This window comes from Anthonomus grandis, chromosome 10, assembly GCF_022605725.1.
Source record: "Anthonomus grandis grandis chromosome 10, icAntGran1.3, whole genome shotgun sequence".
NCBI classification, from domain to species: Eukaryota; Metazoa; Arthropoda; class Insecta; order Coleoptera; family Curculionidae; genus Anthonomus; species Anthonomus grandis.
The window spans coordinates 5,516,167-5,539,841 of NC_065555.1; the positions used below are offsets into that span (position 1 = coordinate 5,516,167).

Sequence of the window (23,675 nt, forward strand, 5' to 3'; positions counted from 1 at the left end):
TTTGTGCATTTGTTATTTAAAAATCCAAATTGATGGGAAGTAAGTATTTTATATTTTAGCAAAAATGATTGAAGTCTTTTTTTAACCAATCTTTCAATAATTTTTGAAAGTGTGGGAAGAAGAGCAATAGGGCGATAGTTGGAAGACTGATCTTTGTCTCCTCCTTTATGTAGTGGAATTATTATCGCCAACTTAAGGCAGTTAGGAAAAACACCTTTTTGAAAAGACTGATTAATTAGAGTAATAAGATGACATAATGTACATTCGGGCAGATTTGAAAGCATTTTGAGAGTAATTCCATCAATTCCAGAAGAGCCTTTGTTTTTGATTTCCCTAATTGAACTGCAAAGCTCTGGTAACACTACGGGCGTAAAGAAGAAGCTGTGGAAATTCTCATTTGCAATGGGAAGATATGAAAGTGGATCATGGGAAGGAGTTATGGTACTCATTAAATTATTTGCCACATTTACAAAATAATCATTAAAGTTTTCAGATGAAGTGGAGATAGTATTCGACAAAGAAGGCTTATTTCTCAAAGCATTAACAATCGACCATGTTTCCTTAGCCACATTTTTAGATTTAGCCAGTCTCCTATTATAGTAAATATCCTTGGCGGCTTTTAAAGTTCTCTGATAAATCTTTTTGTAAAGTCTTACGTACTCATGAAAAAAAGCGCTGTCTGAAAATTTCTTAAGATGAGATAATAAGCGCATGTTCTTAGCAGATATACGCAAGCCTTGGGTAGACCAGGGGTTATGTTGCTTCTTTTTAAGAGGTCTCAAAGGAAAGGACTTGTGAGAAAGACTAGATAGCGTTTTTACAAATCTAGAGAATTCTGAATGAGAGAATAGAGAATTCCATGAGCTAAAGGTTCTGAAATACTTTTATGATGAGCCATCCTTAGAGCGTGGTTAGTATCTGCATCTCGAACTCCGTCAATAAAACAATTTATAGAAATTTGTTCTCGGAACTCTGTTGGGGCTGAAGGGTAAGCCAGATTTACTAAACGAGCAACATCGGCCTCAAACTGTTGGAGTCCTTCCTCGGGTTGTTGTCTTCTAGATTTCAATTGAGCCTGGTACACTTGTTGTAGATGGGCATCTTTACTTTCATCATTGTTTGCATTCCAGGATCGGGATGAAGAGGAGTCCGTTTTACTTTCATCTCTAGTTCTTGGATCTTTTTTTGTACTTGCCCCAATTCTTCTTCTACCGTTGCTTCAAAGTTAGTCATTAATTGTTTCTGATTCTTCTCCAGATCTTCTTTAAGTTGTAAAACTCGTTCCTCTTGTTTTCTGTCTCGTTCCTCCTGCTCCTTTTTAAAATTATCTTTTAAATTAAGTAAGTCATCTTTCATGGTTCGAATCAGGTCTTCATTTTCCTTCTTCAGGTCCGATTTAATTGTCTTTAGTAAATATTCCTGTTTCTTGTCTCGCTCTTCTTGTTCTTCCCTCTGTTTACGGTCTCGTTCTTCTTGTTCTACTTTTTGTTCGTCAAACTTCCTTAATAGCAGCTCCATCAATTTCTCGGTCTCCATCTTGGCCTGACTTCTTGTTAAAGGCATCCACTAAAATGAGCTTCCAAATATCCTTTACTTCTGACACTAATTGTAACGAAATTCGGGAACACACTTTTATTGTCAACGTTAAAAACACTAATTAATGTATTGATAAAAAGAACGAGCCTGAAGGTCTTAAAATATGTTAATAACAAGCTCTGAGCGAATAAATTCCTTAGATAATCGGCACGGCACTGGTATATTGTCCCTTACCCCCTTCGGCCATTGGGGGGGACTCAATCAGAAGAATTTACCGGGGTGCGGCCGGTATATAACGCCCAGTATCCGACCGAATGATCCCATTTGCGCGAACTTGACGCCATTATGGTGATTTTCTAAAAGTGAAAGTCCCATATATTATAAATTTTGAATCGAATCGATAGTTGTTATTGATTTATTGGATTTTTTTGGATAATTAATTAAAAAAAAAATATCAAAAATGGTGCGGTGGAGTGTTTCTGTTTGTTTTTTAACGGTAAGTTTTGAGTTAATGGTAATTAAAGCCTTATTGTATGTACATCAAAATTAAGCTCTTTATTTTTCAAATTGCTTCATATATCTGTCTGAGTATTAAGCGGCGCCATTTTGATTTTCTAGAGTATAGAGGTCCATGGAAAATGATCATGTTCATCTCTATCTCTGATTGGTCCAATTTAGTAACGGTTTAATTTAATTATTGCACTAAAGGTGTAAATATCGTTCATAGGTGATATAATTAATGCACCTATTTAAAATCATAATTAATTAATATCCAGTTTGGTAAATAAATTAGTCCAAATATGGCCAAACTACTTTCTTTCATTTTATGATATTAATTAGCTGAAACTGTATCAATTCTTGCTATTATTATTGTTAGATAACCATCAAGGTCGCGCTCAGGATATTTATTACCTTTTCTGATAAATATTTAATGTTTGTTTTAGCACACGAGTCTACTGCAAACTAATTTTCTTACTAACAGTCCTATGGAAACTCTATGAACTTTTCACTCTTTTATGGAAAATATAATGCTTTTCCATGAGTTTTCTATAAAAAAAAAATATATAATTCGTTACTGCAGTTAATAGAGTATTGACTGGGCAATAAATTGGCGAATGCGCCAGCAAAATTTTAAGGCTTATTTTATTCTATTAAGCCTATAAGAAACTACGCGAAACCTGTAATTTTTTTTAAATTTGAAATAATTTATTAATCGGAGAATACGCCCGGCATATTTTGAACCGACCTAAACCACCCGCATCTAAGCGAAACCTTTCCTCGGGTTCAAGATTAATGCCTAATAATTTGGCGAATGCGCCGGGCATAAATTGAATCCCTCATAACTTTTAAACGAATTAACCGATTTTAATGATTTTTGTTTTATTGTAAAGCGTATAGTTTTATGCTAATTTTCATGTATTTTTCTACAACGTTATAAGCCTAAATAACCTTTATTCAATACTTATTCAAGTTAAACTAAGAACCTTATACCTACCATAAGTGCTACTTTTTTAAGTAGCAGAAAAGACATTTTATAGTCGACACGTGACTCGAATGATTAATGTGTCTTGACATTGACTATACGTAAATCGATTGTCAGTCAAAGAGTCTTATAGAAACTAGGATTAATTTTCACGAAGCGAGGGCGTGGCCTGTACAAGAAATTCATAGTTTCAAAATGGCGAACGAGCGCCATGTCGTTTTCACTCTACTTGTCAACATAAATCAGCTGACATTTGATTTTATTGACAGATATCACGTAACCTCAAATAAAGGGGAAAACTCATTTTAATTACGAGGGCGGGTCAATAAGTCCGTGACTTTTTGGATAAAAGTCAGGTTTTTATATACAAAGTTATTTTATTTTTCAACATAGTCTCCTTTGAGTTCTATACACTTAGTCCAACGTTTTTCCAATTTTTTTTATCCCTTCGGATAAATATGATTTGTCGAGGTCATGAGGAATATGATTTCGTCGTTGAAGTCAAATATCTTTCCGTCGAGCCATTTCTTTAAGTTTGGGAATAACTGGGGGCTAAATCTGGAGAATAGGGCGGATGAGGAAGTAATTCGTAACCTAATTCATGGATTTTTGCCATGGAAACTGCACATGTGTGGACCCTTGCATTGTCCTGGTGGAAAAGAACTTTTTTTTTGGCCAAATGTGGTCTTTTTTCTTTCAGTTCCTCATTGAATCTATCCAATAAGTTGGTATAATATTCCCAATGATTGTTTTCCCCTTTTGAAGATAGTCAATGTGGATTATACCGCGTGCATCCCAAAAAACGGTCGCCATGACTTTATTGCCTGACAAACCCACCTTTGCCTTCTTGGGCGCCGATTCACCTTCTCAGAAATCCACTGTTTTGACTGCTGTTTGGTCTCCGGCGTGTTGTGGTGGATCCACGTTTCGTCCACGGTGACGAAACGACGCAAAAATTCGTCCATATTGCGGTTGAACAACGCCAAACACTCCCGGGAAATTGTCACACGGTTGCGTTTGTGGTCGATTGTGAGCAAACGCGGCACCCATCTTGCGGTAAGCTTTCTCATACCCAAATGATCATTCAAAATTGAAACTACTGAACCATGTGAGATGCCTATGGCTTCCACAATCTCTCTTACTTTCATATGGTGAATTTTTTCTATTGTTTTGGATGTAGAGACCTCGACTCGGCGTCCAGAACGTTCGGCATCTTCCGTGCTTGTACGGCCACATCGAAATTTAGTAAACCACTTCTTTACCGTGGAAATGGATGGTGCAGAGTCCCCATAATATTTATCAAGCTTAGCCTTGGTTTGAGTGATGGTTTTTTTCCGTAAAAAATAATGCTTAATGAGGACACGAAATTCACTTTTTTCGATTTTCTTCTCAAAACGAGTGGTAGTCTGCTATCAACAGCTGTCAAACACAAACTAAATGACGCAGCTTGTTCAAATTTTAACAGGCGTCACCTGACAGTTCTCTGTTGACAGGAGCAGAGTTGCCATTTCCATTAAAGGGCGGGAAATTCAAAAAGTCACGGACTTATTGACCCGCCCTCGTATTATCCAATAAATTTCTATTGAAAACATGTAAAACTTATAATAAAAACAAATCTCTGCACTGTTGGCAACCCCCGGTCGATCGAAGTTTCACGATAAACCAGTTAAGGCACTTGCGGTATTTCTTCATTGATTATTGGTGAATAAATTAGTGTTACACGTGTCTGTGTGGTGTGTAAAACGTGCCCCAGAGTTTCTTTTCTGATTAGTTATACAAACGTATAATTTTTTTTTAAATTAATACCCATGGTAATCTGCATGTAAATCAGTGAGACAGTGTTCATAACCTCAAAACTAAAGAGCGCTATTAAAATTGTGTTTTTGTCTTCATTTGTGAATAAATTAGAGCTAAATATGACCGTGTGGTATGTATAAGGTGCCCTATAATTAATTTTCTGATTACTTACAGAAAAGTATTCTTTTTTACATTATAATAACCTGAATGTTACTCAGCGCCAGTGTTCATAACCTCAAAACTAAAGAGCGCTATTAAAATTGTGTTTTTGTCCTCATTTGTGAATAAATTAGTGCTAAATATGACCGTGTGGTATGTATAAGGTGCCCTATAATTAATTTTCTGATTACTTACAGAAAAGTATTCTTTTTTACATTATAATAACCAGAATGTAACTCAGCGCCAGTGTTCATAACCTCAAAAATAAAGAACGCTATTGAAGTTTTATTTTTGTCTTTTATTAGTGTTAAAAAGGTCTTTGGGGTGTGTAAGCTTATTCTATGAGAAAAACCAAAAAGTTCAACTTATCTCTCGTAAAACCTAAACTAACCCCCGGTCGAAGTTTCATGATAAACCGGTTAAGGCACTTGCGGTATTTCTTCATTGATAATTTGTAATCAAATTGGTGTTACACGTGTTTGTGTGGTGTGTAAAAGGTTCCCCAGAGTTTATTTTCTGGTTATACCCTATTTCAGAAGTGTGTAGAGCAATAAAACCTCATTAGGTATGCAAAAGTGGTACCTGGTGATCCACCAATATTTTATGCCACTACCTTAGTTGGGTATTAGTTTCAATGTAAAATTCTTTCTTTTCGTTGATTGCAGGTAGTGCCACCCGGTTTTGGGTCAATTTATGAGTTTTGCCCATTGTTACCCACTGATAAACATTGAAAACGGTTCGCCAAAGGCGTGCAACTGGGACTTGTTTTTTACCTTATAATTAATGTACTTAAATGCTATTTTATTTTAGAAAGTTACTTTTGTTTAAATGGAAGAATATATTTTTTTCACAAATTTATTGAACATAATATGTAGAGTAAAACAGTTGAAAATGTCACTTTTGGATCTGGCACTTTTTGAACAGTGTATAACAATTTTAAATTATAATAGATTGTAGTCTTCTTCGTCATCTGACGAACTGTCATCACCTCTTGACATTATAATTAAAGGATCGACTGTCTGATCGATGAGGTTGTCAAGATCCCACATTTTGTCCTCTTGCTTAATTACATGCTGGACTGCTTTTCGCCAATTCTCTGGTGTCGCTTCCGTAATGGCTTGATCAAACAGTAGCTTAACATCTTTCATTTTAAAAGTCGTGTTTTGTCTTGCTACAAATCCTTTTACCTGCGCCCATATCAGTTCTATAGGATTTAGTTCGCAATGATATGGCGGTAAGCGCAGTACAGTTATATTATATTTTTCGGCTATATCTTCCACGGCGTATTTCATGAAACGAGTTTTGTGTAAGTTTGCTATTGCCATCAGTTCTTTCTTTATCAAATTTGCTTCAAACGCAATACCTTTTGCAGTCAGCCAATCGATAATTTCTTGCTTTCTCCAACTTGAAGTTGGCGTCTTCTCTATTCGCCGTGAATGATAGCTTGCGTTATCCATAACCACCACCGAATTAGCCGGAAGAAATTTTATCATTTCACCAAAATAGTCCTCGAAAACGTCTGAGTTCATGTCTTCATGGTAATCTCCTGTGCGAGTCGACTCAAAGGTTAGCAGACCTTCTTTTAAAAATCCCTCTTCGCTTCCAATATGTGTGATTATAAGTCTTTTTCCTTTTCCCGAAGGTACTTTAATACCCGTAGACAGGCCTTCTATGAAAGCTTGGCGAGCACTGGTTATATTTTTGTCTTGCCACATTTTTTGGACTATATAACCTTCGTTAATCCACGTCTCATCAAGATAAAAAACTTTCTTTTGCTCCCTGCGGTACTGCTTGATACTTCTCAAGTATTGTCATCTCCAACAAACAATTTCGTCGCTCTCCAGTAAAAGTGCTTTGCGGTTATGCTTTTCCCAGGCAAAATCCATATTTTTTAAAGTTTTCCATAAAAGTTTTCTACTTATCAACGGAATACTGTCATCTCGGCCAAGCTCCATTAAAATTTTGTCTAGGGTGGGTATTTCCTTTTTAAAATAAAAAGAGTGAACTTTTCTTCGAATTATACATTTAGCATTTTCATCAAGGACTTTTGTAGGTCGTCCTGGCTTTTGCTTGGGAGATTCCACTTGACCTGCTACTTTTCTTTCCCGCAACAATTTGAAAATGGTGGACTTTCCAATTCCACTCATTCGAGAACATTTTTCAACAATTTCTTGCACAGTAAAACTGGGGTAATCGTGTTTTATGCAATCATGTACATTTAAAATAATAACTTTTTCACTCAGCGATAGTGGAGAATTTTTAGTACATCTTTTCGTTGGACTGAATACCTCCATTTTTTAAATATTGGGATAATAATATTATGATTACACTACAGCGTAGCAGTGACTACTAACGTTTAAAATATGATTTAAAAGTATTTATAGTCTGTATATATTACCTGACCCCATTTTTGCATGTTACAAAGCGTTAAAAGATAGGTACCTATACAAAAGGATTAAAAGTATTTATTTAGTATTTAATCTCTTTCAAAATAAAGGCATTTAATCCGTGAAAATTAAATTCATAAATATTATAAGTACCTACGCCTATGAACTACCACGAAATGTAGCCAAACAGAACGGAATTCCCCAGTTTATTGCTCTATACACTTCTGAAATAGAGTATAGTTATATAGATGTATTCTTTTTTACATTAATATCTATGTTAATCTGAACCTTAGAACATTGAAAGGCTAGAATTAGTAAACAACAACTTTGTTTGAGTCCAACATGTGCACAGGGGCAAGAGGGGTGTGTTGTTTACAAACATATTTGCCGATTCTCTGTTGTCAAGTCGACGCGAATTTCCAACGGAGGAAATTTTTTGCTATATTTTAACAACCATTATAACGTTAATTTAACTTACTGGTGTTATATTTTATAGGAAAATTTAAATTAAAAAATATAAATACTACAATTAACCTATTTTAAGAATAAATATAATATCCTTAAGCAAAAAAATAACAAAATTATTAACATTCTTATCCCTAAAACCGTTTCTAAAAAATTTGAAGCGACAACACCGGAACTTAAGCGCCTGAGCCATACGCATACTGTCATCTGTCAAACGGCTTTTTGTTTATGTTCGGGATTCGTGTATTTTCTTTAATTTTTTGGTTTCAAAAGGAAAAAGGCCACATTTTAGTGTTTTTTTAAATTGCTAGGATGGCAAAAACTTGTGTCGTTTGTGCCGCATCATGATAAAAAGGTGATTCAAGCCGATCTTTTAACAAGTAAGTACCGATACTTTCATAACATCACATCATGGGGTAACCATCATCATAAACGTAGAATAGGGGATCTTATAGATATAAACCTAATAAAAACTTGAATGTGAAAGTGTGTGTAAAATACCAAAATATTTATATTTTTAAATCTAAATATATTTTTGCACTAATTATTTAGTCAGCACCATAGAAGTATATATTATGTGATTTAAAGTAAGTGATGTAAAACTGAGTTTTGTCTAATATAACAATAATAAAATTTTGCAAAATGTTAAAAATTTGTGTCTTAAAACATGATTTATTAAGAAATCTATAATATTATATTAATAAAATATTTTATTTCCATAAAAATGCTTTGACAAAAATGCTGCCTTTTATTAGGACCTTCCTCTAACGAAGTCCGTTAAAAAAACACATAAATAGCTCATCAATGGTAATATTACTTATATTTAAACTCTATAATAATTAATAAAAATTTATCAGGTAAATATTTGTTGACGACGTCACTGGTAGAGAGTGCTTGTATCGGTGGCGTCAACAATGCGTTCAAACGGCGTTGCGATGCCATTAACGTTTTCTCGTTGCTTCGTACTTTATTTTCATTTATTTAACGTATATTGACTTCTATATAGAGTATCTTATCAAATTTATTTCAAAAAAATGCTTGATATTTTATTAAAGGGGAGCAGTAGTATTGTTTTAAGTTTTCGGAAAAAACTGAAAACTTTTATGATATTATAAAGTGATTTTTGCCATTTCTCTATAAGCATTTGGCATCATTGTATCAGAGATGTTGCAAGCAAACAAACCTGCCCATAGTTCCACGGCACGCTACTTCTAGCCTTTCAATGTTCTAAGATCTGAACGTAAGTCAGTGCCGGTGTTCATAACCTCAAAAATAAATTGAAATTGAATTTTTGTGTTTATGTAATGAATAGATTAATGCAAAAAAGTGCCACTCGCTTATTTTATGAGAAAACCCCCAAAAAGTTCAACTTTTCTCCTAGAAAAACTAAGTATTATCAAAAAATAGACACAAAATGCGACATAACCTCATATTTGAGTGGCATAGAGAAATGAATATTAAATTATACTTTTAATTACTCTATGTTGAGTGGGCAGTCATAATGCAGCGTTCGACAATTTCTTTCTACAAGCTTCATTGGTGTAAAATGTCTGATTTACCAGGTGACCCCCTTGCGCCTTAATTTCGTCCATATACCGCCTTCGGAATAGCAATTAACTGGGCCCAAAACAACAAGAAAAAACCCGTTCTGGACATATTGATGTGGCAATTTGTCTCGCCCTGTGAATATTATGAAATATCGGGCCTTTCTTACGTAACTCGCGTCGTGTAATTAAATTCACTTTCCCAACAAAAAAAAAAAAAAGAGATGCTTATTGTGTCTCTGGTCGTACATATAAATGACGATAAGTCGACGAGAATTTCAATTCATTTTAATGTAAAAATCACGTTTGGGACTTTTAAAATGTATGCTGTTAAGCCTAAAATGCGCAAAATAGTAATGAATAAAACATCGTAATAGTTTATGATAAATTTTCACGCAAAAACAATCAATTTACACATCAATTTGATGAGGTTAAATTTGCCCAAAGTATTCGCCAATTTATTTGAGTTTCCAATAAAAAAAGACTCATTAAAATCCGTTAATCGGTTTAAGAGTTATAGTGGGTTTAACTTTATAAAGGATTTTAATTATGTCTGGCGCATTCACCAAATTCCTTAAATGTTCTTCAATCTTTTATGATTGCTAACAATAATGAACATAATCTTTATATCAGTGCCCCAGTGCGGAAAAACCTTAAACAAACCGACAAACTAAATAAATTTCTTTAAATGGGTGAGGCCCCGTAACCTTGCACGCAGCCTTCGGCGACACACCTAAACGTAAGAAAAATCTACTTCAGCGTAAAATATTCAATAAATTCCGCGATAAGCACTTCAAAGTGAAAATATTTAATCTTAAAAATTAAATTATTAACCTCGTAATGTAACGTTTATATGCGAGTTAATGGTATATGCATTATTGTCCTTGCATAAAAACTGTCTCGCATAAATTTATTTACGGAATTATTCGGTATTTTATAATGAATTATTTAGTTGAAATGTGCGGTTTTACGTTTAAAAAAAGGCGAAAGGTAAGTAAGTGGCTTACGCGGAGGCCGATATATAAGGAAAGTGGAACAATCAAAATTAGTAAAACGCGTGCGTTTATAATACCTATAGAGGGTGTCCCATAAATAATGCTAAATAATCTAACAGTAGTAGCAGATTCCTTAACCCATTCGCGGACAAAACAACATTTTTTGGGGTCTTCCTGGGACTTTTTTTTTTTAGAATCGGCATGTCTTAAGGTCATAAATTATATGTCAGTTAGAATTTTTTTGTTTGTGGGGTTTTTTCGTAAAGAAACAGCCAGACTGCTATTGAAGACCTGATGTCCCTTTGGATAACAACTTACGTTATATTATAGGGACAAGACTGCTTATGCAGACAATATATTTATGGAAAGGTTGCATAGGTACTACGAAATAATATATCATGTATAAAAATAAAAGTTTTTATTCACAAAAGTAAGAAACTACAAAAATATTAATTCATATGCTTATAACATAGGTATTACAAAAACCAAAATTCATTTATTGGAATGAACATTTTCAAAGCATTGCCCAACACGCAATGGGGGATGATGTCTGCCCGCGTTTGTCATGCTTAGAACACTCCCGGCATCGCAGGAAATGACTTTTGCGTTTAGAGTTGGGCGGGACTGGTATTTTTTCTAAGACATGTAGAACTTCAGGTACAATTGTCTCCTCAGCTGTAACGTGTGCCGCAGGGACTGAATCTTTTGCAGCTTTTGCTGCACCTTGGCTCACCAGTTTTCTTCCGTCTCTCAAATTGTTTGGAATCCCAAGTAATCCTCTAATGATACTCTCCCGAAATTGAAGTAAATCTGTTTTTGATTTTGTGACATCTCGATACAGCAAGAAACTATTTATAACTGTAACATCTAACAGATGAAATATCACCTTTTTGTACCATCTGATTGATTTCCTGGGGCAGGTATAATAGGAAGTAAACTGATCACATCTGTCTACCCCTGACATATTCTTTTGGCTTTTGTAGTTTTTTCCCATAAGAATACGAAACCTCTATCATCGTTGGGTGAAATTTGGTAGTAATGCACAAAACATCGCGCTTGTCCTTCCATTTGCTGACATACACTTTACCATTTCTTTTCCAAATATGGTCGCCTCTTTTAAGTTTTTTTATCGTAACTACTTTTGGGTTTTGTTTTCGATTTGATCTCAAAGTACTTGTCGTGTGAGTTTTTCTACGAAGGAGAATTTTGGACAACCCCACGCTATTATAATAATTGTCCATTATCAAGTGATGACATTTATCTAAAAATAGCTGCATTAGTCTGAATACCAATGCCTGTAGCTTAAAAACTTCTCCATCGTCCTTTATATATTTCAATGTGATGATTGTACCCATTTGGAAAGCATAGTTCAAATAATTTAATTCCATATTTGGCACGTTTATTTTTTATATATTACCCAAAGCTCAATCTGCCTCGGTGCAATAAAAGCGACTCATCCAGTGCTAATGCCTCTTCCGGGGAAAAGGCTTTTTGATAATTGCGTATCAAAATTTGTAGCAGAGAAGTAACTTTATTCAGACGATCGACATTTCCTTTTTCCTTGGTGCAGTTAAACGCCCGTAGTAATTGCTCATACCCCCTTCCAGTCATTACGTTGGAAAATATGGGATGATAGTAAAGGGGATCCAAGGAGAATATTTTTCGCAGAGTTGGAAAATGTACTTGGGCTTGAAGAAGTGACGATCCAAAAACCTTACACATTTCTTCAAAATTGGTGTTCGGAAATGATGCCATTCGCGCATACCTTGCATGGGGTCTGTTGGTCGTTTCCATTTTTTTCCCCTACTCATTAGTGCATGATGTCAAAAGATCCATCACTTCATCATCCCACAAAGTTTTGAAAACTTCCAGCGGTGATGGTACATGATCAAATCTTAATTTGATCCCAGCATTTGCGTTGTCCAAGTTGAAATCCGGAATGTCTTCAACGTCGCTGTGCCATTTCTTATCGCTGTCTGACTGATTAGAGCTTGGCGATGGTAACGAAGATTCTGCGTCATTCGATGCTGAACTGATATCCTCGTTCTCAGAAGCGGTACTTTCTTGAGTTTCATCAGAGCATATAGTCTTCATCCTCACTTTCAGAGTTATGATAAGGATCCTCATCACTTTGTTGACTAGCCTCATCCGAACTAGACGATGCTGATTCAGCAGTCTCGACTTCATCATAAAACTTTAACAGCCTAGCTTCTTCTTTTTCGTCCATTTTTCTGCAAAAAAAAATAGAATTTTACTGGTACTGTCGAGACAAGTAGCTAATATAATACAGAATGTCCATTCACAGTATGTACTTGCCTAGATTTTCTGGCGAGGAGGGGCTCATGCAATGAGATGTTTTTTATCTGTTTTGGTTACCAAAATCTATACACATAAAAAAATTTTGAACCTAACCTAACTACCACACAACGAATTTTCGGGCTACACACCCGCAGCTACATAAGCAAAAACGCGTAAAAACAAAATATTATACTGTGCCCTAGTTATTTATTGTGTGCACTACTTTTCAATGTTAGTTTTCTATTATCACCACCAACAACAATAACCAATTTCCAAAAAAAAAAATGAGCCCCTACTACTTATTTTTCACCTCTAAAACTTACCGAACACAGGTGCACTTTATTGGGACACAAACCATGTCTGATTGTCTAACCTTATGTAGATTTTGTCTGCACTTGCAGTCTTGGCGCCAAAAGACTGTCAACGCATGCGCAGGATACATATATGCATACTATACGCTTCGTGGGACGATTCTCAGTATTATTGTAGTATTTAGTGGGACACAACAGATCTTCCTAAACCTTATAACACGCTAATAACGACTGCAATTGAAGACTTGTCCTCTGGGGACGATCAAATTGCGTCTTCATATGCAGGCGTGTCCCTGCACGTCTGTCTGCATATGTAGACGTGTCCGTGAATGGGTTAAAAAAAAGAATGAGGTAAATTTTTTTAAAATAACGTCCTAGAGGACGCCACCAGCAACATTTTGATTTTTTTCAAAACGCCGTTTAAAGTCTTTTAGGTTTAGCATAATTTAATTTTTTATTTAAAATATGTATTGTACAATAACAGTTTTGCTTAAAAAAGAGTACACTTCAAAACTCTTGCTACGATTAACCCTTTTCGAGATAAGTTTATTACCCTGAAAGAAAAATTTAACTTAACCTCATTTTTTTTTCAAAAGAATCTGCTGTCAAATTATTCATCATAATTTATGGGACACCCTGTATAACATTATTGATTAAGTGATTTACGTACACTGGCCCCGGTTCGATTCCAACTGTTGCCACTCACTTTTTATTTTCTTTTAAGTATCCTTAGTACTTTTTAAGTCTTTAAAATGTTTATATAATAAATAATAGCTTATTAAAAACATAAAAACAACAAAATAAACAAGTCTTTTAGTCGGTGGGACCGAAGTTTTTATGCAAAGGAAAGAGAGGACCAGTTCTTGGGGTATCATGCTTCAAAGAACCGTAATGTATTTATATAGTCGCGTTATATGGTATTATGTCAAATATCTGTCAAAATGTAATTAATTAATTAAAATAAAATGTAATAATTTAATGTAACAGAAAAAATTCTTTTTTGAGATGTATGGCACCCTCTAACTGCACGTTTCCTTTACATTTCCAGATTGGTATAGGACAAGCGTTTGTATGTCTGTCTTTTGTCTCTAGCGTTATAAGTATATGGGTCTCTCCTTGTCTGCATTGAAATAAAGTTAGTGGTTTATAAGATCTTACGAGTAGATAGTTTTATTTATAATTTACAAGTAGTATTTACAGTTTCATCCTTTTTCCGAGGTTTCCACATAATTTCCATCAATTTCAACCCAATTGGACCAATAGCAAATAAGTTACCGTAGTCACGTGACCTAAAAGTCAAATGTCAATTATCTGTCAAAATTTATTAATTGCATCCTAAATAAACTCCATATACATACTAACTTTCAACCCAATCGGACCAATAGCAAATTATGATGGTCACGTGACCCTAAAATGTATAAGTTTAAAAATTAAATAATTAAATGCTCAAATCTCGATCCTACATTGCCTAACTTAATACCTAAATTCCTATTTTAAATTAAGTAGATCAGTACGATCCACGGTGTATAAATCCCATTATTTTTAACTGAATAAAAAGTGCCTTTTTGTTTTTGAGCTTGGCCTTGTTTTGGTTGCCAAAAACGGCATTTTTTGAAAACGTCAATACGTTACCGAATTTTCCTGGCCGCAATACACGATCTCCCGAATTGATATGTCAATATGAAAGCCCAGAGTATTTCTTATTAGACGGTACCTTTAATTAACAGCTTCCGGATACTTTTCATCGAAAATTTAAAGAAAATGTGACACCCGTTCAAAAAAAAAAAACATGCCAAGGTACCTGCTGTTGGCGGCCATATTGGATTATTTTGTCCAGGTGGCGCCACTAGTAAGTTAATAAATAAAAGATGATTTTTGGGTCGGACCTTCATGGGAAAAGTTAATTATTTCTCGCCCTGTATGGATCACAAAAATTCCGTTTATATGGCATTTGAAAGAGAAATAATGATCCGTTGTTTTTATAAAACCTTTTTTTCAAATATAAGTACCTTTTGGCAAAAAATAAAAATGCCAAATGATTTATCCTATAAAACTCAGCATTTTCGCCGAAGCACTTTTTTTATTTAAATTACAGTTTAGCCTCTGAAGCAGTATGAATTTTTTTTTTACTCACTTTTGTTCGCTTATAATTACTCACCCTGAATACGGATCTGGCCCAAACAGTATACAGCTCTTAAGCCCCCAATAACCCTTATGTCCTGAAAATTTCAAGTTATTTAAAGGCTTTAAGTTTGAGTTCTCGTGAGCGAAAGGAATTTTACCCATTTTTTTGACTTTGAGGCAGTACCGCTCCCTTTGGTGGTGCCAGAAAAAGAAATTGTTTAAGGATCCATCATTCTCAATGGATGGAGAGGTCACATGCCAAATTTTATCGTGTCAAACTACCCATACAGCCACATATACATGTATACCGGGTGTTTCAAAAGTCATGGTCCAAACTGAATGTTGTTATCCGATTTTTGATGGTTTAGAAGTTATAACTGTTTTTCAGTTTTTTGCTATAATTTACTTCTGGCTTAAAAAATTATTTTTTTTTAATGTCTGGGGATTTATTTTTTAAATATATTTTTTTAGTATTTTATTTAAAAAATGCCAAGTCTTTTTAATAAAAGTATATTATAAAAAAAATTTGTATTATCGCTGCAGAAAATCATGTTTAATTTTTTTGTGGTTTCTTTAAAAACAAATTTTACCGTTTTAATAAGGCACCACAGTACAGAAAGGCGCTGAAAGAATTTAAACCAATGTTTTAAAAATTCTTACAACTTATAGCCTTTCAATAGAAACGTTTATCTTAAAGGTCTTTATCTGTTTAATATAAGTTAAGTACATTTTTAGAAAAATGGAACGTAAAAGAAATAAAAGCTAAAATAAAACTTCGAATATTTCATTGGCAGTTATTTAAAAAAGATGTTCAAAATGGTCGCCGTCGGCTCTTATACACAAACGACATCGTTTTATAAAATTTCTTTTTAAGTTTCTAAATGCTCGAGCATTGTTTCGTAAACTTGTTGCTGCATCTCGCAGTTTTTGACGAAGCTGATTTTCAGTATTATTTTCCGTTTGGTATACAAGTTCTTTAAAGTATCCCCATAAAAAATAGTCAAAAGGATTAAGGTCAGGTGAGCGCGGCGGCCACGATACCACACCTCCTCTGCCTATCCAACGATCTGGGTAAGCACCATTTAGATAGTCTCTGACTATTCGTGCACTCTGCGCTGGCGCTCCGTCGTGTTGCAGCCACATTCTTGCCCGTAATTCCAGAGGCACATCTTCTAAAAGGTCATAGAGTTGGCGTTCTAAAAAATCTAGGTAGCTGTCTCCATTTCATCTGACCGGTAACTCGAAAGGGCCAATCAGCCTACCACCGAGAATTCCTGCCCACAAATTTACACCAAATTGGTACTGGAAGTGATCTTGCCTTATTATTCTCGGATTTTCTACAGCCCAATAGTGAAGATTGTGAATATTAAATATACCAAGTCTTTGAAATGAAGACTCATCGGACCACAAAATGTAGTCAAAAAAGTCCGGGTCTTGCAGACAGCGTCGAAGCATTTCTCTGCAAAATGCTACTCTAGGCGCGTAGTCACGGGGTAAAGTGCTTGAACACGTTGCACGTGGTATGGATGCTAGTGTTCCTCCGCAACATGCGATGTATCGTAGCTATAGCTAATCCAGTAGCTCTAGAAATTCTACGAATACTTGTAGAAGGGTCCGCCTCTATCAAAGTAAGCACCTCTTCATCATCCAACCGCGGTCTGCCTATTTGTTGTACATCACCAGGAATTTCTCCCCGCAAATATGAGTTATGTACTCGTATGAACACTCTGTGACCGGGAAAGCATTCACTATCCGGATAACGATCACGATACTCTCTTGCAGCAAGGCGAGCATTTCCACCGCACAATCCATAAATGTAATGCATTTCAGCATATTCCCGTGGGGTATACCGATCCGGCATCTCGATACAGATTAATTATTACTTTAATGGTATAATAGGTTAGAAAATAGAAAAAAAACGATTAACACGTTAGCTAAAAAAACAGAAAAAAATACCAACAATAGTCGGTTTGGCTATTTAAAATGGTCCATGTGAGAATACCATTTTTGTTTGTGGCTCTTGATAGCATTCTGAATTCCAATTTGAAGGTCAAGCGCACTTAAATAGTACCAAATTTGTGGTATGCAAGCAAAAAATATGGTATGATTTTATTTCTTTTACGTTTCATTTTTCTGAAAATTTTCTTAACATACATTGATTAAATAATAAACACTATAAGGTAAATGTTTTTATTGAAAGACTAGAAATAGTAGGAAGTTTTTAAACATTGGTTTAAGTTCCTGTAGGTCTTTGTGTATTGTGTAGTGCTTTATTAAATTGTTAAAATTCATTTTTGAAGAATCCAAAAACAAATTAAACAAGATTTTCTGCAGCGAAACAAAAAAAAATAATTACGCTACACTTTTATTAAAAAGACTCGACATTTGTTGAAATAAAAACAAAAAAATATATTTAGAAAATAAAGCCCCAGACATAGAAAAAAATTATTGTTTGAGCCAGAAGTAAATTATAGAAAAAAACTGAAAAACAGCTATAACTTCTAAACCATCAAAAATCGGATAACCACATAGGGGGTTATTGTGATTCCAAATACCCTCCCCTACCCCCCCTGTCAGTTTGGACCATGACTTTTGGAACACCCTGTATATTATACGCGCACATAAATGTAGGGTAATCCGTATGTCAAGCGGCTTTAAAACAATCATAAATCGTCTCACGTCTTATAACAGAAAAGGAAAAGGATGGCAGCCACGTCTTACTGATCCTGACCTTAACCCGTCTTTACGTCTTTCCGTCTTAATGTTAGGGACACGCCCTACGTCTTTTAAGACTTTCCCGAAACCTTGATGAAGACTGTCGACTGATGTCCCCTTTCGTTATCGCCGATGTCACCGTTAAAGTAAAAACTGCCACCTAATCGTACCACATCGATAAGGAGCGTTCACGGAACCTGAATTAGATCAGGGCCGTATCTGGACCAAAATTTTGGGGGGGTTAGGCCAGTGACATTTGAGATATTAGGGATAAAAAAAACTTTAATTTATAAATAGGTTTTACTAAAAGAAGATACCAGTTTAAACTAAAAAACACATTTAACAACGTTAAAATTTAAAAATAGTAATTATAATAACAACTGAATATTTCTTTGCTTTTCCCTCGCAAAACGATTTAAGACCTCTGCGGTATCAATTATAATATTTCTATGCACGCTTAAAAGGGCAAGTCCTGTTAGCCGTTCCTCGACCAGTTGAATTGCGCAAATAGTCTTTTAAACGCCTTAGCGATGAAAATGATCGTTCTGATGAGGCTGTAGATACAGGTAACGTAGCCAGAATTTGCAACAGAGTATGAATATTGGGAAACAAAGATGGATTACATGCTGATAATGCATCAAGAGCATTTTTTGGCCTTTCTGCTTGAAGCAGCTTAATCCATTTTTGTTTCCACAACTGTAGTTCTGCAGATAACGTATCTAGGTCCAAAAATTCCTCATATGGTAACAAGTCTTCCATTTTTACTATGTGTGCTTCGCACATATTTGGTACTAGACAATATAACAATGAAAGTGATTTTTCGTCATTTGCAAATCTTGCAGATTTTCATCAGTTCTTCTATAAATTGATCAAAAAAAGGAATTGCAACTGTGATTCGAAAATATTCCTCTGCAGTAGCTACCATGGCATTAGAACGATTCTGCTGTCGTGAAACTATTGTAGGTATTTTCATGCATTCTTGATCATCTATAGACTTTATAATAGCTTCAGATTTTTTACAAATAGTTTTGAATTCTTGATCTATATTCAGTCTCATATTCCTGACCTGACTAATAACAGTATTCACATGCTCAACAGCGCTAAATAGATCAAAATTCACAGTCTGGAGAATTCTGCATAACGGTAGAGTAAAAGCAAATAAAGTGAACGCTGTTCATAATAGCTCGAAGGAACTGCAAAGCTTTTGAAGAAGTTTCGATGTCTCTTACTTGTTTTAGTTCTTCTAATGTTTCAATAATGGGTTTAAGAACTTCAGTAAACCTAATTATTCCATAATGATTTTCCACCCACCGAGTTTCACACATGGATGTTAACTTACTCCATTTACTATTTGGAACATGTTCTTTAATTTTATTTTTTAATATCTCAGTGCGCATAGCTGATATTTTTATAAAATTTGCAATAGATTTTATTGTTCCAATACAATCTCTGATACTCTGAACCTTACAGGAATGGGCAAGAGCTAATTTTAAAGAATGAGCACTACAGTGCACATATATTGCTGCTGGATATTTTTCTCTAATTATAGCCTGGACATCTTTAAAACTTTAAAAAGTAAATTAAAAAAAAAAGAGTTATAGTTACCAGTCGTTTCAATTTTATTTTACGTTATAAGATTTTCGGGGGGGGGTTTGAACCCCCAAAACCCCCCCCCTAGATACGGCCCTGAATGAGATCATTGTTTATTGAAATGGATTTCGAAAGAAAAATAATATTATACGTATAAATTAAATAACTAGGAACCTAAAACTAATTTATCCTACATATATTATAGTCGCTAACGCTCTTATAAAAAAAAGCCGACTGGGAAGTACAGGGATCAAACCTTGGACCTCAAGGTTTCCAGTCGGCATTCTTACCATCAAGGCTATCAAACCATTCCATCCCCGCTAAAATTAAATACATTAAAAGTTGTCATACGTCGCACAATGCATCTCTTAACAAAATTGACATTAAAATTCCCATATTATTCCAGGCCTTTTTGTGCTACGTCAGCTGTCAAATACCCCCGAGACTACAAATTCCGGGAGCGATTCCGGTAGGCGGGGCCAGACCGGCCCCTTTTAGGCCACAAAACGCTTTGTCCGCCGGCGGTCCTAGACTTAGGAGACCCAACGTGCTTCAATCCTCCTCCAGAGAGGTTAAACATGATAACTTATTACATTCATATTAATTAAATAATTCAATTTTTAGGTTAGACCTGTTGTGGAGGAGGTAGAAGAGCCGAACTACCCGGTTCAAGCACCAGTCGCGAGACCGACCGTGTCCGCCTTCGACGAGGAAGTCAGCCGATTGGCCCAGCAAAGTTTAGAAGAAGAAGAGGGTACTTGTAGTAATCTTTAAAATTGTTATTTATTTATTTGGTGTTTTTTTTTTAATAGAGCGTCCCGTGCCGTTTAGACCGGAACGGCCCGTACCCATCGCTAGAGACCAAATTAGGGAAAAACCGATCCAGTCTAGACCGCCCCCGCCGGCCCCTACCAGGGCAATCACTAGACAAGAGTCTAGGAACGATCCTCCCCCAGTCACGAGACAAGTACCAGTAAGACAAGCCCAGGTAATATTTTTGAATTTCGCGCCAGGCAAGTGTCAAAGTAAGTGTGTGTCAACTTTGACGTGTTTAGGGTTATGTGGTGAGATATCGCCGAGGCGTTGGGAGGGCATAAAACTTAATATTTTATTGATGTTTAAATAATAATAATTGAGTTCTTGAAGACTTAGAACTGCAAGAAATGAGAGTATATATTTTCTTAGTCATGGAGAAGTAAAACCTAATAGAGAATGGATGTTCTTCGTAGGCTAACAATAGACAGTTTAAGGTCAGATTTAATGAGGAAGATGACCAAATACTTCTAATGGACACCCTAACAAATAATCCTTATGTTCATAATTCATGCAGCAAAATAGAACATCATATACAATAATTTTTGTCATATTCTAACTTTATACTTGGATTAACGTGTCAGCTATTTGGAAAACACTTTTTCGGGTCAACGAGCGGTTAAGATAACGTTTACTATCTATGCAAGCGACAAAAAAATATGCATCTTCGAAAACTCCCTAATAGCGTAAGTCAATGCTCTCATGTGAGGAGTACTAATGGGCTATATATACTAACTACTATGTTTATTTACTACAATGTTTTTCTTAGGAGAGACCGCGTCCGGCAGCTAAAATTCCCCCGAGGCAACAATACGACGACGAGGAAGACCTGAGGGACAGGAGGCGCAGGCCTGTGGTGCAAATTTTAAGGAAGTACCGCACCGATAACGACGACGGCAGCATCACTTGGGGATTCGAAAACGACGACGGCACCTGGAAGGAGGAGACCCTCGGTACCGACTGTATTATCAGAGGGAAATACGGATACGTCGATCCCGATGACGTCAAGAGGTAAACAATTACGTCAAAATCGACAGATGTGACGGCACTTACTTGCGTTCAGGCAGAAGTTGTGTATTGTAAATTCTTTGTTTAAAGGGAATTCACTTACGAAGCGGGTAACAAGTGCGACGAGCCAGAATTGGACGAGGAGGAGGAGCTGATTCCTCAAAAACAAAATATTCCTAGCAGAAATAAACCGTTGCCATATGCCAGGCCCCAGGCGCAGGCGCAAGCACAACCTCAGTATGTAAATTAAGTTTAAATTGTATGTACTAGCTTTAAGTTTCTTTTTTATTGATGTATATTGTATATATAATAAATAAAAACATTATATATTTGGATTGTGAAATTTGTTTTTTTTTTATTTATTCCAATTTTACTCTCTATAATTATAATTTAAATACTCTGCCTTTTGAGATTCCTTGTCGTACATAAGTGCTGATAACTTGGGTTCTACTTAGGGTGGAGAAACGATGTTTACCTTTTTATAATCTGGAAATATGAGACTACGACTTGATAATTAGAAAATTTTGATTTATTTTTTTATTTACTACAAGGACGCCTTAGAAGTCGAATTTTTTTTTGTTCGCTTTTTATACACGGAATTCAATACAGGTCGCAAAGATTATTGGAATTTTATGAAATTTAACGGAAAGTTTTAACAGTTTGTGATTTTCTAACGATTTAACGGTATCTTTGCGAAAACAATGACCTACAGAAAATATATGCATGCGTCTCATCGAGAATTACAATTTTTATCAAGATTTATTTAAGAAAAAGTATTTATTTTTGGGAGAAAAATCAGTTGTATCTGTGTCAAATTTTAAAGGTGAAAAACTAACCCATTTAAATTAAATAAAACTGCATCCTTTCCAAATAAAAGAACGTATCAACCTTAACGCTACCATGTATACAGGATGAATAATGTTCATTTGAAAATACCAATTCTTCTACCTCTTTTATATTACTTCTAATAACTTTTTAGTGGCCCCATCTAGGGCCAGAAGGCTTTTGGACTGTTTATAGTGCGTAATGAGGAGAATATTTTGCCATATTAACCTTTTTTGTAAGTAAAAGAGTTTTTGAGTTTTGAACTTTTTTTTCACTTTGGGAATTAGTTATGCGCACCCTGTATGTTATATATGAATCAAAATTGATTGACCAAATGCGTCGTTCATTTTACTACAACACACCAAAGCCTCATTGTTTCACAATTCTTACAAGTACCCTAAAACTAATTTTTTTCCATGAAAGTACCAATCGCTTAAAATCACCCTGCGCACTGTCTTTTATCCAAGCAGCCTATGGCAACGAACACGTTAATTACGGCCCAAAAACCCATTTTTATAATCGAAATTTAAATACTAAAACCAATTAAAATCGGCCCGGAATTGATTTTAATCTCTTTCTAAGGCTTTCTACTATTTTTACATTCAGTTCTTATAAAGTAAAACACTTTTCTTATATCCTAAAACATCGTCTGAAAATAGTCGATTTTGACGTCTATGGACTATCATTTTAATGGCGTCTTTGTCATCATGACGTCATATTGGTTTAACCGGCTCGGACTTGCTTCCTAATTTCATTGATAAAAGGCTTAAAATAGCTGAAAACTTCGAGGAATTTGTATCGAAAAATTCATGAAACTCTGGACAATCCGAATATATGCATATCCTTTATCAAATCATGTTCTTTTAGCCGTGATAATTGGGCAAAGTTTAGACATCTTATAATTTACCCTACTTTCATGCAACACAGCGGACGGACATACGGCATTTTGTTAGACAAAAATTATAACACAGTGGGTCCTAATGACTGAAAAACAATAGCAAAAATACAAAAATTAAGCAATAAATTTTCCTCGGTCAGTCAACTATAAACTATTCATTGTTATTATGTACTTCCTATTTTGCTATTTAATCTAGCAACGCCCTACCCATGATAAATGGCGAGGAATTCTTAAGGTAGGCCGCGATGCCGATGACACCGCTATTATTGTTTACACCCAGGACCAGTTTGATGGGTAAAGACCGATTTATTCGATTGTTTTATTTATGATGGAAATGAAAGTGAATTTGTGCATGTCATCTGAAGTAATCGAAAAAGGTTGCACAAATGTTAAACACGGACGGGGACGACCACATTTTACAGTGGCGTACGTACCACAGGAACACTCCGAATAAACCTCAAGTTGAATTTTTTTTTTAAATTCCGCGCTCGTAGTAAAACAGATTTCTGCGGTTATTTCTTAATCTACATACCGTTACCTTAATTTCCGCTTTCGCGATCAATGTCGCTCGGTTTTACTTTTTTCCTAACATTCATTTCATGTCAAGAATATTAAGCAGTTCCAATGGTACTTACGTAAGTTCAACAGACTGAAAGAAATACTTTCTTACTCCTCTATAGGCTTTCCTAGTCGAAGACCAAGAAAATCTGACATGGCAACAAGGTAA

At 35.3% G+C, this 23,675-nt stretch overlaps 1 protein-coding gene across 1 annotated transcript; it reads left to right on the top strand.

Moving 5' to 3' along the window:
* The first annotated feature begins 1,843 nt into the window (after nucleotides 1–1,843).
* Nucleotides 1,844–21,568, top strand: LOC126741181 (uncharacterized). The gene is made up of 6 exons (XM_050447532.1): nucleotides 1,844–2,032; nucleotides 19,811–19,975; nucleotides 20,029–20,158; nucleotides 20,217–20,392; nucleotides 20,987–21,228; nucleotides 21,316–21,568. Exons 1-6 carry the CDS (start codon nucleotides 1,997–1,999, stop codon nucleotides 21,473–21,475), a joined length of 909 nt encoding a protein of 302 aa, XP_050303489.1. The 5' UTR covers nucleotides 1,844–1,996; the 3' UTR covers nucleotides 21,476–21,568.
* The last annotated feature ends 2,107 nt before the right edge of the window (nucleotides 21,569–23,675 follow it).